This window comes from Panthera tigris, chromosome E3 (assembly GCF_018350195.1).
Source record: "Panthera tigris isolate Pti1 chromosome E3, P.tigris_Pti1_mat1.1, whole genome shotgun sequence".
Lineage (NCBI taxonomy): Eukaryota > Metazoa > Chordata > Mammalia > Carnivora > Felidae > Panthera > Panthera tigris.
In genome coordinates, this window is record NC_056675.1 from 15,336,553 (window position 1) to 15,352,288 (window position 15,736).

A 15,736-nucleotide genomic window follows, 5' to 3' on the forward strand; every position below is an offset into this window, starting at 1 on the left:
AGGTGCTGGAGACTGAGTTCAACCACATGGGCAGTCAAGTCCCAATAAAAACTGGACACCGAAGCTCAGGTAAGCCCCCCGGGTTGGCAACACTTGATGTGTATTACTGCACGTTGATGCTGAGAGGACAACACATCCTGAGGAGGACAAAGGAACGCCTCTTGAATCTATTCTATGCGCCTCTGCCTTTGGCTGATTTTCTGTACCCCTTCCCAACAAAGAACCACAGCCATGAGGGTAACAGCTTTGGGGGAGTTCTGTGAGTCTTTCCAGCAAATTATCAAACCTGAGGGTGGTTTTTAGGAGCCCCCTCCCCCGAAATTTGCAATTGGGTGTCAGAAGTGAAAGCAATCTTGGGGACTATGCCCTCAGACCTTGTAGTTTATCTAATACCAGGGAGGAAGAAAGAGATTGTTCACAGGATAACATGTTCAACCTCGCTCAAAATGAAAGAAATACAAATTAAAATCAGGTCATTATTTCTCACCTTTCTGGCTGGCAAGATTTAAAAGACTAATAACACCTGAGGGTTGGCAAAGGTACAGAGAAATAGGCTATCTCATCTCTCTCCTATGAGAAGAAATAAAAATGTTTTCAATTTTGTATAGGGCAATTTGGAAACATCTATTAATACTATAAAATCCCGGGGTGCCTGGGTGGCTCAGCTGGTTAAGCGTCCAACTCTTGATCTCAGCTCAGGTCTTGATCTCAGGGTCATAAGTTCAAGCCCCACGTTGGGCTCTGGACTGAGCATACAGCTTACTTTAAAAAAATAAAAATAAAAAAATAGGCACCTGGCTGGCTCAGTTGGTGGAACATGCGACTCTTGATCTCGGGGCTGTAAGTTCAAGCCCCACACTGGGTGTAGAGATTACTTAAAAATGTGTGTGTGTGTGTGTGTGTGTGTGTGTGTGTGTGTGTATAGATGTAGATATAAAATCCCCTTTGATCCAGAAATTTCAATTTTATGAACTTATTCTTGAGATAAATTTATGCCAGCCACAAAAAATATAAGAGCAAGAGTGTTCAAACACCTAAATGTTAATCATCAAGAGCCAAATACATCATGGGACATAGTCCTAGACCACTATGTAAACATTAAAATGAACCAGGTGAATCTGTATGACAGCACTGGAAAGCTGTCATGTTAGATGAAAACAAGCAGTCTGTAGACTTGGGAGAACAAAATGATCCCATCTGTATAGCCAGAAAAACAAAGTTAGACCAAAATGCAGGTGTGTTTGTAAGAGCAGTAAAACACCCGGACAAATACTGCCAAACTAGAAAGTCTGGTTTCCTGTGAAAAGTAGATTTAGGAGAACAAGGACAGGGAACTGCATTCTTTGAATCTTTTAAACATATACAAAGAGGGTATGAAATTAAGTGAAACTTCAAAGGGAGGTTCAGATCAAGTTATGTATTTTCAAAGGGAATAGCTAAGAACCAGAAACTCTAAAAACACCTCCCTCGCATCGAGGATGTGAAAAGGATAGAGGACATAGAGGTAAGGACAGAGGATTTTTGAAAATTTCTTTGGAGAATGTTGGTAAGGTATTTTGAGATCCCACCTCAAATGGAGAGAGGCTGGAGAGCAGGTGCCTTGTCATATCTCAAGCCCCCGAGGCTCCACCGGGGCCCCTCAAAAGAAGCTGCTTGTATCCCCCGCACTCAGAGGGCATCATTGACTGGTGTAGGACTCCTGCCCAGTGAATCCAGACACCAAAGGACTGACTAGTTTCCCCAGCAAGTGAGCACTGCTGCTGGGTAGGAATCAGCCTGTCCTCCCAGAATAAAGAACTCAGGAGTGTTCCCGTGGGAAGGGACAAGAGTGCAGGTGGCGGTGACCTTAGATGCTGACCAACTGGGCAACCAGAGAGGAAAACAGAAGACAGACCTCAAAGAGAGGAAGCCAGAGGCACAGGGCTCAAGAGGAAGGAGTGAGCCACGATCAGCAGCACACTTCTTGGGGTACACTTGCTCAGTGCAAGGAACCAGGCAGGAGACACCATGGACAGTGTCTCCACAGACGCAATGAGAGTGCCGGATGGAGGAAGAGTCAACTTTAAACTGGACGAGGGGAGAGAGCACAGTCACCTTACACCACATACGAACTTCCTACTTCTCTCTCTCCTGCTCCCCATCCATTCTCCAGACCCTAAGCAGATCCAAAACAGCAGCTAGCAAATAGGCCAGAAAGTAGACAAGAGGGGAGGAGTTTCACCTTTGAATTAAATTGACTTAGTTTCTTTAGTATTACTTACTACCTATTACCTAGGCTTGGGCATTCTACTGTCAATTTATTAAGACTTTGTGTCTTAGGGGCACCTGGGTGGCTCAGTGGGTTAAGCAGCCAACTCTTGGTTTCAGCTCAGGTCATGACCTCACAGTTCATGAGTTCAAGTCCCACATTGGGCTCTATGCTAACAGTGGGGAGCCCACTTGGAATTCCCTATCTCCCTCTCTCTCTCTCTCTCCCTCTGCCTCTCTCTCTCTCTTTCAGAATAAATAAATAACCTTAAAAAAAATAAAAGGAGAAAGAAGAAAAAAACTTTGTGTCTTAAAGTACCTGTAACACTTTATTACCAAAAATGACCAGAAAAGTCATGAAATCTGCCAGTTCTCCCTCCTGTGCAGGTTGAAAGGGACAGTAAAACTCAAAACAAAGCAGCTTCTATAATAACTTCCCAAAATTAATCCCTGTTTGTAACACTACTTTTAAAAGATTTTTCTGGGGGTACCTGGGTGGCTCAGTCACTTAAGCATCCAACTTCGGCTCAGGTCATGATCTAATGGCTTGTTGAGTTCAAGCCCCACATCGGGCTCTGTGCTAACAGCTCAGAGCCTGCAGCCTGCTTCGGATTCTGTCTCTCCCTCTCTCTGCCCCTCCCCTCCGCCCATGCGCACACTCTCTCTCTCAAATATAATAAAACATTTTTTAAATTAGCCGATTTTTAAAAAAAGGTTTTTCTGAAAAAAACAAAAAGATTTTTCTGTGAGATTTTTAAATGAGGTTGTAAAAACTACCTGAAAATATCACAAAGATTTTTATAATAGAGATTCAGGTGCATATGAAACAAAGTTAAAATAAACATTCCAAATGCTAATAGTAATTTTTCTGGTGAGATAGAATTATTGATAGATTTTGGCCCTTTGTTTTCTAAACTTTTATTTTTTAGGTATGTTAATTTGTAATGAAAAAATTTTTAACTAGGCAAAATTAAACAAACATTAAATTTTTTTCTTTATATTACTATTTGTTATAGCATGGGACCACCCTGAGTAAAATTAGAGGGTCATCATGTTTTATGCAAGAAATAAGTTCTTAAGACCTTATATAATTCAAAACTGACCCTATCAAAAAATGGGAGATATTCTCATATGGCTATATCATAAATAGTTTATAATTCAGTTGATACTAGATTTTTTTGTTTTATTTTGGGAGCATGGAGAGAAAGTAGTTCCTTCCATACTTCCTATTTCGAATCCTCAGAAAAGCGAAAAAAGTACAATGAAGACCCCTAGTCCCTTCACCTAGATTCACCACTTTTGTTGATCATTACCTGTCTACCCTTCCATGCACACATACACATCTATAAAATACACGTGAATGTATGTGCAGAAAGAAAATGTTGCTGAACTACTTGCATGTGGTAGACACCATAACACTTCACTCTTAAACACTACAGAATTCATCTCCTAAAAAATGACAGAACTGCACAACTACAAACCGTTATTACAACAAGGGAAATTAACGAAAATCCAATATTATCTAATAAAAAATCCATTTCAAGTATCCTCAAATGTCCAGACAATGACCTTTGCTCTTTGATTCAAGATCAAAGGTTACACAATGCATTTAGTTATGTTTCATTAGCGTTTTTAAACCTTGGACCCGTCCTCACCCCAGGTTTTGTTACTGTTAATGTCTATGACATTGACTCTTTTTAAAGAGTCTGGACTGTCCCACTTTTTGGATTTGTCTGATTGTTTCCCCATAATTAGACTCAGGCTAAAAATTTTTGACACAAAATTACATAGATGATGTTGCATACATCTTACTACCCATCATGTCAGGAGGGACACGAGGTCATTTTAATACAAATGATGAAGCTAAATTTGACTTTTTCAGTACAGGCGAAAATCACCTGAACACTCCATTTGTAAAGGTATATTTTATCCTTTGTAATTAGCAAATCATCTGTAGGTATTTTTCCCCCAGTGATGTATTTATTTTTGGCATGTCTAAGTGGGTTAGTTTCTGGGATGATATTTTGAGAATACGTGCATATATGGCCCCCAAAGGCATTTCATGCAATCCTTGCTTAAATTAATTATCACCCTGGGGATAGAAAACAAATGATTAATTCTATCATACCCTCTGTATTTCTTATCTAGAAACCTTCTATAAAGACTTTCTCTTGTACCTCCCTTTTGTTGAGCAGCAAAAGGATTGATTTTTTTTATTTGATGTAATACAATCCATTGCATATAATACGATACATATTATCATTATGTTCATTTTTGATGTTCAAATTGTCCCAAATTTGGCCTGTGGGAAACTCTTCAAGCTGGTTCCTATGTCCCTTTGATGTGTCTCCATCAGTCTTTGATGATCCACTTGCCCAACAAGACATCCCAGGCCCATCTGTTATGCTCCCTTCCTCAGCCCTGGAATCAGTCATTTCTCCAAGCCCTGATTCCTTTCAATGAAGTAGGATATTGAGAAAACAAGAACTGAGTGCTCACCATGTTTGTTTCTAGGTCTGTGGCCTAACAAAGAGTACATCTGTTCTTTGTCCCCAGTTCCTGGCACAGAGCTTCAAAAAACCTTGGCATTTTCTAAGTGCCAGAAGGGTCATTGTTATGCAAATGAGGTGGCTGAGGGAGTAGGCCTAGATAGCTTTAGCATGGGGCTGGTCAACCGGAAAGACCAACTCTGGGCCAGCTGGATCTCCAGGGAAAGAAACAGGGAAGGAGGTCAGCTGGAGAATCAGATGGCCAATAATCTAATCAATCATGCCTACACAATGAAACCCCAATAAACATTCTGGATGCTAACTAACCAGCTTCCTAGTTAGCGGACACGTGGATATGGTGGGAAGGGAGGATGTGCCTGGGTTTCACGTGGAGAGGGCGCGGAAACTCTTGAGTCTCTCCCCCACCTCCCTACTCTCGGAACTCCTCCTGTTGTCTTTTCCACTTGGTTGTTTCTAACTCGTATCCATTAAAACTGTAAGCATAGTGCTTTCGGTGAGTTCTGGGTCATTCTAGCAAATTACCAAAACTGAGGGCAATCACGGGACCCCAAAATTATAACCAGTTGATGGGAAGGGCAGGCGGCCCCTACTTAGAGCCGCCATCTGAAATGGAGGCAGTCCTGTGCAAGACTATGCCCTAAATCTGCAGAGTCTGATGCTAACTCCAGGTAGCTACTGTCAGAATTGAACAGAACCGGGTGTTTAGTGGTCAGAACGTGAAAGGTTCTTTCTGTAACCACAGCTCCAAAATACCGTTTATACACACACAGCACTCAAATTATAAATTTGCAAATCTGCCATGACAATAAACTATTCTTTTAGAAAAAATCTTATGTTCAGATCAACCTCCAAATGAAATCCAACACCACATGAAAATCTCATTAATACACATGGATCCACCTTATTATTTCTCACAGATGCACAAGGTCTGTAGTGTGTGGATATATCCTGCTTTTTTCAACCAGTCTCTGGCAGCTGTTTGCTGTATATACTTGTGGCATAACCTTGGGCATCTGCTGTTCTGTATTTGTGAAGATGAATCTTCAAGGCAAATTCACACAACTAGGCCTGCTGGATGATGGGCAAACGCATGTGAATCAAAAGCCCCTCCATACAGGTTACACCGTTCCGGACTCCCCTCAGCAAGGTGTGAGCACCTGTGTTCCCACAGCCTCACCAGCTATGGATGCTGTACAGTTTTTGAACTTTTGTGATTTTGGTAGGTGAGAAATGTCACGTCAGAGTAGTTTTAATGTGCCTGCTTTAATTCTGAGTGAATGTGAGCATTTTTTCATATGCTTAAAGTCTATTTGTAGAGCTTTTTCTGAGACTCGCCTATTCAGGTGTTTGGCCAATTTTTTTCTATTAGGTTTTAGGTCTTTTTTCTTTTGATTTTTAAGAGCGCTCTGTATAATAAAAAAATTAACCCCTTCTTTATTATAGAAGAGGCAAATATTTCCTTTTTAATTTTTTTGAAGTTTATTTATGTTTGAGAGAGAGAAAAATAGAGCACACAGCGAGCAGCAGAGGGGCAGGCAGAGAGAGAGAGAGAGAGAGAGAGAGAGAGAGAGAGAGAGAGAGAGAGAATTCCAAGCAGGCTCCATGCTCAGCACGGAGCCCAATGCAGAGCTGACCCCAGGACTGCAAGGTCATGACCTGAGCCAATATCAAAGAGTCAGACGCTTAACCGATTGAGCCACCCAGGCGCCCCATACTTTCCCTTTCTATCATTTGTCTTTTGATATGCTTATAACCATGCAAATCTTTTTAAAACTCATTGGTAAATTCAGTCTTTTCTTGCTTCTAGATTTTGAATCATACAGAAAACTCTTCTCTAAGTTATAAAATAATGCATCTGGTTCTATTACTTATAAATTTTTTTCAACAAGTTCTCTAACCCAATTGGAGTCTATGGTGACCTATGAGATGCACAGAGCCAAGTTTAAATGTTCACAGGTAGCTATATGCTTGTCGTGCCATACCCCTGCCAGGGAAAAGAGATGCCACTTTTATTATATATGAACTCCCCATATATTCCTGGATCTACTCCTGCTATTTTACTCTGCTGCATCAATCTGTCTCAACAGGAGCCAAAACACAGCTTTAATTACAGATGCCTTGTAGTAAGTGTTAATATCTGGTAGGGCCAGTCTTTCTCATTACCATACCAAGGAGTTCCTAACTATTCTTGCATGTTTATTTTTCCACATGAATCAACCAGGCTAGCTCTAGGGGAAAAACGTTATTGAAACTTTTAATGGGATTTCATCAAATTTATGTATTAATTTAAAGAGAAGTGACATCTTTAGAACAGTGAGTGAGTCACCACATCTAAAAACAAGAGATATCTCTGCTCGGGAATTTTTTCAGTTTCCATCACACAGATTTAGGATATTTCTTTCTAAATTTATTTTTATGTACTTCTTTATCTTTTATATAGCCGTTATAAATGGGGTCTTCTCTTCCACTATGGCTTCTAACTGGTTATTGTTTAGAAAGATAAAGGCTATTGGCTTTTTACCTTATTATATCCTGCTACCTTACTGATTTCTTTCATTTGAGTTTGTGTCAATTTTATCATTGATTTTCTTGGATTTTTCCGTAGTTTTACTTCTTTTGTTTCTAAAACTTAGGCACTGGGCACATTCCCAGTGTAGGATATTCTCATTTCCCAAAACTCACACATGAATGGAGTCTATACACTCTTATGCTATTGTGTATACTACTCCCATTTCACATCATTGGAATCTGCGTAGACTCCTACTACACCGCACATTCTCACATTCATCTTGTCTGCGGCAATGACAACCCAGACTAAAGTTTCCTAGATTCCTAGGGCCTCCACCTACACTGATCTCAACACCTCCAGGCCAAGGTGCTGTCCGTAAGCTCAACAGCCCTCACTCTACGTGAGGCGGAAGCACGTGAAGAAAGTTCCACTTGGGGGGCGCCTGGGGGGCTCAGTCGGTTAAGTGTCCGACTTCGGCCCAGTTCGTGATCTCGCGGTTCGTGAGTTCGAGCCCCACGTCAGGCTCTGTGCTGACAGCTCAGAGCCTGGAGCCTGCTTCGGATTCTGTGTCTCTCTGCCTCTCTCTCTCTCAAAAATAAATAAATATTTTAAAAAAAAGAGAGAGAGAGAGAGAGAGAGAGAGAGTTCTACTTGGAATCTCAGCACGAGTCCATCTTCATACTGTTCACCCTGTCTCCTCAGTCACAACATTGAAGTCCCTCTAACCATCCACCCTTCCCTCAATTTCTGCCCTAAAATCTGCCTATCCTACTACAAGCTCATTTTCACGGGGCTTAGAGGGAAGATTTTCACAAAGTTCATGTAAAAATGGCAAAGAAGTAGAAAACTCTCAAGACAGGAGGCAAATGTTAGATGTTAGCTAACGGCGGGATCCAGGTGCACTCTTGCCCAAAGTTACGGTACCTTTTCTTTCTTCACACAATTCATAATTTTGCCGAGGTCCTCAACATCAACGACAGAATTTAGATTCTGGTGGTCCTCAGTACCAGACTCTTCCTCACTGGTGCTCTCAAAGGGCTCTTCCTCCTGGAACATCAATGTTTCAGAAATACATTGTTCAAAGTAGCGAGCCTCCCAGATTGTGAGTTCATGGGACAGATCTGAGATATTTTAGGCTACGGGTTCGGCAAGTATGGCCCGCAAGCCAAATGCAGCCAGCCTCAGGCCAAATCTAAAGGCAGCCATCACTTACACATTATCTATAGCTATGTTCTTAATACAGTGACCGGACTGACAGTTGTAACAGAAACCATGTGGCCCACAAACATGGAAATATTTATTAGCTGGCCCTTCACAGAAAAGTTTCCTGACCTCTCTTTTAGACAGAACCAACCAGGCTTAGTGAAGAACTAAAGGCAGGAATGAGGAAAAGGAAGGAAATAAGCATGACTCTTAAGTTTCTTTTTTAAGTAATTGAGACGGTGGTGCTGTTTACTGAGATGAGAAAGATTTGGGGAGAAATAGACCAGAAGAGTGGAAATGAAAAGCTCCATTTTGAATTTGTAAAGTATGAGATGCCTCAGACCTCCAAGCAGAGATTTTAAAGAGCGTGCACATAAGAGAACAAAATTCAAGGCAGACCTCAGGGACAAAAATATAAACTTAGGAATAACTAGCATTCAGACAGTACTTAACTGCCATGAAACTGGGTAAGATCATCCAGGAAGAAAGTATCAACAAAGAAAAGAACCTCACACCAAGCCCTGAATCGTTCCAACACGCAGAGGTTAGGTAAGGGAAGAAGATCCCAGGGGAAAAAGGAAGAAAACCACGAGAATGGTATCGTGAAAGTCAAGAGAAGAGTGATTCGAAGAAGGAGTCGCGGTATCAAACCCTACGAAGCGGCCAAGCAAAATGAAGGCAGAGAAATACCCACGGGGCTTGACAACATGATGTCCTCGGACCTAGAAAGGAGCAGCCACCGTGGGGCAGAGCGCCAAAGCGGAGTGGGCGAGCGTGAACTGGGACTTCTGCTCCCAGCTGCAGGGTGTGAAAGACACTGAACATCCTTCCTGTGGAAAATAACCAACACTGAGTAACAGAATATTTTAGTAGCACAATTTCAAGCGTATCACTGAGTCGACAAACATACGAGGAATTAAAAGTGGACAAGCATCAACTGAAAAGGGAATCCTAGGAGGTAAGCGAGTGATGGAGTGGAGGGTATCTGCTGAACTCTGGAGAACCTATTCTGACAGCTGGACAGGACCAGGGAAGAGGAAAGTCGAGGAAACAATACTAGGAGGAGAGTCTAACACAGAAGACCAAAGTCAAAGCTGGGACCCCACAAGGCTCCATCTCTCGTGTACATGTAAACTAGAAATAAACATTCCATGCAAGAGGAGAAAGCAGAAAACATAGGCAGAGAGTTTGGGGGCAGGAGGAGGGGGGAGGCAAGAGCTAAGAATAGATACAGGGATTTTATTCAAAAATTCTAAAGTTTCTGGGAGGGGTAAAGAAGGAGAATTTTATAATAAAAACACAGAACCAAATTAAACCAAAATTCCCAAAAGCAATACTCTAACTAGAAGACAACAGATCACTGTGTTCAATTTGGGGGCAGGGCGGGGGGAATGACTCCCAGCTAGAACACTATTCTCAGTGAAGCATCAATCAACTATGAAGGCAAAATAAAGACATGTAGATATAAACATTCTGAAAATCTACTTCTGAAACAACCTTTCTCAGAGAACTATTAAAGAATGTGCTCCAAAAACAAGAGTTAACTAAGAAATTAGAAGATAAAGGAGATACCAGAATCAGGAAATCCAACCCAGGAAACCAGTGACAGGAAGGCTGTGCATCACAGCAGACAGAAGACACAGGACTCCACCCACACCAAGGTTGGGACTGCAGCCACGCCAAAGTGGAGGAATAAGGACTCGTGTGAGAGGCCTCCAAGAAATCAACAAAAACTACAGAACACTAAGAAATAATTTTCAGTTCCAATAGAACTTTAGAATGAATCAGTGATAATTACAGAGAAACCAAAAATGATGTAGCCATTATCTAAGGGAAATTAATGTGTAAGAGTGAAAATGTGGGGCACCTGGGTGGGTCAGTAGTAGGTTAAGCCTCTGACGACGGCTCAGGTCATGATCTCATGGCTCATGAGTTCGAGCCCCACGTCAGACTCTGTGCTGACAGCTCAGAGCTTGGAGCCTGCTTTGGATTCTGTGTCTCCCTCTCTCTCTGCCCCTCCCCTGCTCACACTCTGACTCCCTCTGACTCTCTGACTCTCTCTCTCTCTCAGAAGAAAACGTTAAAAAGTTTTTTTTTAAAGAATGAAAATATAGGGGCGCCTGGGTGGCTCAGTCGGTTAGGCGTCCGACTTCGGCTCAGGTCATGATCTCACGGTCCGTGGGTTCGAGCCCCGCGTCGGGCTCTGGGCTGATGGCTCAGAGCCTGGAGCCTGCTTCCGATTCTGTGTCTCCTTCTCTCTCTGCCCCTCCCCCATTCATGCTCTGTCTCTCTCTGTCTCAAAAATAAATAAAAACGTTAAAAAAAAAAAAAATTTTTTTAAAAAATAAAAAAAAAAGAATGAAAATATAATAACATAATATACAGCAGAAATGTGAGCACATATACAGTCACAATAATGAAGCAACAGTCTAGCCAGAAAATGTGCTACAACTGCACGAGAAAATGAGAGGAAAAGTGACACTGCGTGTGTGTGTGTGTGTGTGTGTGTGTCCATGAGAGGGAGAGAGATTGTGAAATGTTTTAAAAATCAAGAAATAGCAAGAAGAGCCTATTATTTAGGAATGTAGAGGTAAAATGTCTGATGAAACAGCAAGAATTAAAAGTGACAACCCTGGGAAAATAAGAATTAGACAGAATAAGGGAAGAAAGGATAGTTTTTAATTAAAAGCCTAGAAGTACTATTTGAAGTCTTAAAAGTACAAGTGTTACTTTTGATTAAAAAAATTTTTTTACTTAAATCTGTTTACATGTTAAAAACCGAGAGTGACATCAGCAAAATAGCAGAACAGACAACTCCAAGGGCCTGTTCTCCCACAGAAACACCTAAAAACTAAGCAAATACCAATAGACTCAACTCTAATTCCCAGAGTTCTGACAAAGGCTTACAAGACCCAAGTAAACACTGAATCAGGAAAAAGGAAACCCAAAAATGACATTCAAGGAAATTTGTCACAACACTAGCTGAATACAAAGTAAAGAAACCATGTACAATAGGCAGTCTTTAAAAAGATAGTTTTTAAAGTCAATAAACAAACAATTATAACCTATAGCAAACTACAAAAATAAACCCTGAGGGGGGAAAGAATCTGGTTTCCAGGGTTAATACCTTATAATATTCAAAACTCGCAATTTTCAACACAATATTATGAAGCATGCAAAGAAATAAAAAAGTCTGGCCTACCTGCAGAAGAAATCAACCAAAACCATCCCTGACACTGGACTTCACTAAATAAACAATTTTAAGCCGATGGTCTTAAATATGCTCCAAGAGCTGAAGGAAACTAGGAGAACGATGTCGAAATACAGAACGACACAAAGACAGAAATCATAAAAAGGAAACAAAGAAATTCTTGATCTGAAAAACATAAGAACCAAACTAAAATCTCCTTACAGGGTTTCAGTAGCAGACTTGAGCCAACAGAAGAACCAGCAAACATGGACACAGATCAGTTAGAAACTGGCCAGTCTGAAAAATGAACAAGCGTACCAACACATACAAAAGTGGTTGCACAGGACTCTGCCCTAAATACCACTGGATTGTATCCTTTACAATGGTTAATGATATGTTATGTGAATCTTACCTCAATTTGTTTAAACAGTGTAAAAAAATATTAAAAGACCAACTGGTGGGAAGGGAAGCAAACATAAGCAAAAAGAATGGCTATAAAAGAGAACAGGGGCGCCTGGGTGGCTCAGTTGGTTGAGCGTCTGACTTCGGCTCAGGTCATGATCTCGCAGTTGACGAGTTCGAGCCCCACGTTGGGCTCTGTGCTGACAGCTCAGAGCCTGGAACCTGCTTCAGATTCTGTGCCTCCCTCTCTCTCTCTGCCCCTCCCCTGCTCATGCTCTGTCTCCCTCTGTCTCAAAAATAAATAACATTAAAAAAAAAAAACTAAAAAAAAAAAAGAGAACAGAAAAACAAAACAGCAGCTGAAACACACAAAACAGAAACATTTGTTTTGTATTTGCTTTTCCTGTTTGTTTGAACACAGGTGATTCCAGGGCATGTTCATAAACTTACGGGAACAATCTGGCGGAATGGAAGAGACTAACAATGCAGGAGAGAGACGCAATAAACAAAGGGACAAAGTCCTTGATTCCAGCGCATGCACAGAATGGCTCTCGCAGAACTCAGACCCTCGGTCTCCTGCCACATAAGAGATGGGGAAGATGTGTGGATGGGGTTGGGGGCTACAAGAGATCTCTGATGGCCTCCTACAAGAGCTGGAGGAAGGGGCAGAGAGAAGTCTTTTTTTAGGTTTATTTATTTATTTTTGAGAGAGAGAGAGAGAGAGAGAGAGCACGCACTCTCAAGCACACCAGTAGGGAAGGGGCAGAGAGAGACAGGGAGAGAGAACTGGGGTTTTTTTAAGTTTCTTTATTCACTTTGAGAGAGAGAGAGAATGAATGAACAGGAGAGGAGCAGAGAGAGGAACAGAAAATCCCAAGCAGGCTCCATACTGCCAGCCTGGAGCCCACTGTGGGGCTTGAACTCACGAATTGTGAGATGATGACATGAGCCGTAATCAAGAGTCAGACGCTTAACCCACTGAGCCACCCAGGCACCCCATGAGAGAGAGAATCTTAAGCAGGCTCCACACTGTCAGCACAGAGCCAGGTGTGGGGCTCGAACCCACAAACCGTGAGATCATGACCTGAGCCGAAATCAAGAGTGAGACGCTCACCCAACTGAGCCACCCAGGCGCCCCCAGGCATGGAGAGTATTAATCAGTCATCTTGGAGAGTGAGAAAGGGAACTCACACAAGAACGCTGGAGACTGCTGGGCAGGTCTGAGTGCATACATAGGCCTGTGGTCGTGAATCCAGGGTCAAAGAGCAAGCAACAGGAAAAGGGGAAGGCAGGTGGGAGGTTTCGACCTGGCTTGGGGTTTGGCCATTTGGGTGAGAAAAGGGAGTGGAAGGCAACGCAACTGAAGACGTTTATAAGAGAATGAGCATAAAACCTAACCTGGATAAGGGCAGAAGTGAAGAAAGCAGTTTTCACTCCCCAATGAAAAAGGCATGGGATCAAAAGAATTGTAAATTAAGTAGGACACCTGAGGCAGGTCAGAGTTCAGGTCACAGGAACATGAAATTTCAGAGATGACCATGGAAGAGGCCTAGGTGAGTGAAGAACATGGCTGCTGGGGGTATGAAGGCCAGGCAACTGGCAGGTCGGGCGGCTGGATCAATCACCTCCATGGATGGCTTTGCCCCAAAGGGTAATGACAGGAACAAGGGTGGAGAGAAAGTGAGTCAGAATGTAAAGTGGTTCCTGAATGACACAAGTGACCCAGTGCCAAAGGACAGACAGACAGCCGTGAAACAGCCTGGTGACATGAGCTTCCAAGGAACTAGGTACCTGAACCAGGAGCCAAGAGACTTGTTTAGAATGTGAGGGACAGAAGACAGGAATCTAGGATGGGACAGCTTTCCAGTCTGAGTGACTAAAGGAATCGTTCGGTAAGACAGGTCAGCAGGAGGACGTGGTTAGGGGACACGAGGATAGGAGCTCAGCTAACTTCAGGCCTCTGGCCGTGTAACTATTAACTATTAACTACCTGCTGGCCACGTAACTATTAAATAGGAGAGGTGGGAAGGCACACAGCACAAACTGGCTTCACTCTTAAGGCCGCTCTCTCTAAAACGCCACCGCATGAGTCTCAGAGCTCCCCTCTAACTAGAAGCCAGAGAAGGCGCTTCTCCGGGCAGAGGTGAGGTTCAGCACCTCCAAACACCAGGGGAAAGCAGCAAGACAGGGACACAGAGGCTCCGTACCGCAGATGATTCACACTGGCCTTTCTTGCAGTTGCCGCCACAGGGTTTTCTCTCTCCTTTCCGAAGTGCCTGTAGCCGGGAGATGAACTTGGTCTTCCAAACTCTGAAGTCGGCTTCAATACTGCCATGTTTGCTTTTAACCACGTCACAGTCACCCTCCCCTCTAGCCACCACACGGTGAGCACCAAGCATCCAGAGCCACTTATCGACATTCTTGCCAACCTGCAAGAAGACAGATAATCCTCGGCATCACAGGCTTGTAGACTGCTCTGCAAAAGGTCCATGATCCTCAGGGACCCCTGTCACTGGCTGCTGCTGGGAAGAGGGAGCTTAGCCGAAGGGCAGCAGGCCCTCCAGCCCCAGCCGCAACCTGAAACGCTACACTGGTTACATTCTGACAAGATTCTGCAAGAGACTTTATTTTATTATTATTTTTTCAATGTCTTGGGGCACCCGGGTGGCTCCGTCGGCTAAGCGTCTGACTTTGGCTCATGTCATGATCTCACAGTGTGTGGGTTCGAGCCCCACATGGGGCTCTGTGCTCACAGCTCAGAGCCTGGAGCCTGCTTCAGATTCTGTCTCCCTCTCTCTCTCTGCCCCTCCCCTGCTCATGTTCTGCTTCTCTCTCTCTCAAAAATAAATAAACATTTAAAAAAATTTAGAGTGCAAGTGGGGGAGGGACAAAAAGCGGGGGTACAGAGGATCCGAAGCGGGCTCCACACTGACAGCAGTGAGCCCGATGCGGAGCTCGAATTCATGAACTGCAAGATGACCCTAAGCTGAAGTCAGACGCTCGACTGACTGAGCCACCCAGGCACCTTGCAAAAGGCTTTTTTTAAACAAAGGGACAGACAAACCCTTTTATTAAGGTTAAGAGTACTACCTAAAAAAAGACTCTGAAAACTCCTAAGTCATGTTCAGAATAAAATAACTCATTAGCAAAATGAGATTCCAAATGTAGCAAAGCCCACTTTAATAAGAAAGTGCAGCCCGTTTGGCACGACTCACGGCTTTATAAATTCAGAACTTGAACGTATTGCAGTAAGAAGCAGTTAGACTGAGGTACAGGGATTGCCAAGATGCATGGTCAAGAGCTCAAAAACTTAAGGGGCGCCTGGGTTGGTTAACCATCCTACTTTTGATTTCAGCTCCTCTCGGGATCTCGCAGCTGTGTGGAGCTCCGCTCTGACAGCAAGGAGCCTGCCTGGGATTCTCTCCCTCTCTCTCTCTCTGCCCCTCCTCTGTTCGTACTCGTGGCTCTCTCCCTCTCTCTCACAAACTAAATCATTAAAAAAAAAAAAGAGAGAGAGAGAGTTCAAAACTTAACAGGCTTTGTGAGTGGCAAGGCATTAAACACTTACATATCTGAATTTTACCTTTTTTTTTTTTCTAATTCCTTTGAAAATACAGCCAGAAATACACACCTTGATATAACAACTGAATGAAAACAAGCTCAAAAGAAGATCTC

At 42.8% G+C, this 15,736-nt stretch overlaps 1 protein-coding gene across 5 annotated transcripts in view; it reads right to left on the minus strand.

Moving 5' to 3' along the window:
- The window catches only part of LOC102960991 (S-adenosyl-L-methionine-dependent tRNA 4-demethylwyosine synthase TYW1), a 212,100-nt gene that overhangs the window by 185,805 nt on the left and 10,559 nt on the right, over positions 1-15,736 (minus strand). For 4 of the 5 annotated variants that reach the window (XR_006212294.1, XR_006212293.1, XR_006212292.1 and 1 more), the window contains exons 6-7: positions 14,269-14,490; positions 8,191-8,313 (exon numbers count right to left, since the gene is read on the minus strand). Coding sequence is in view for 2 of the 5 variants with exons in the window: in XM_007079081.3 (XP_007079143.1) it covers positions 8,191-8,313; positions 14,269-14,490 (345 nt within the window). In the remaining 3 variants the exon portion in view is untranslated. The remainder of the gene's footprint in view (positions 1-8,190; positions 8,314-14,268; positions 14,491-15,736) is intronic. The other variant, XM_042971084.1, reaches the window with a different exon arrangement.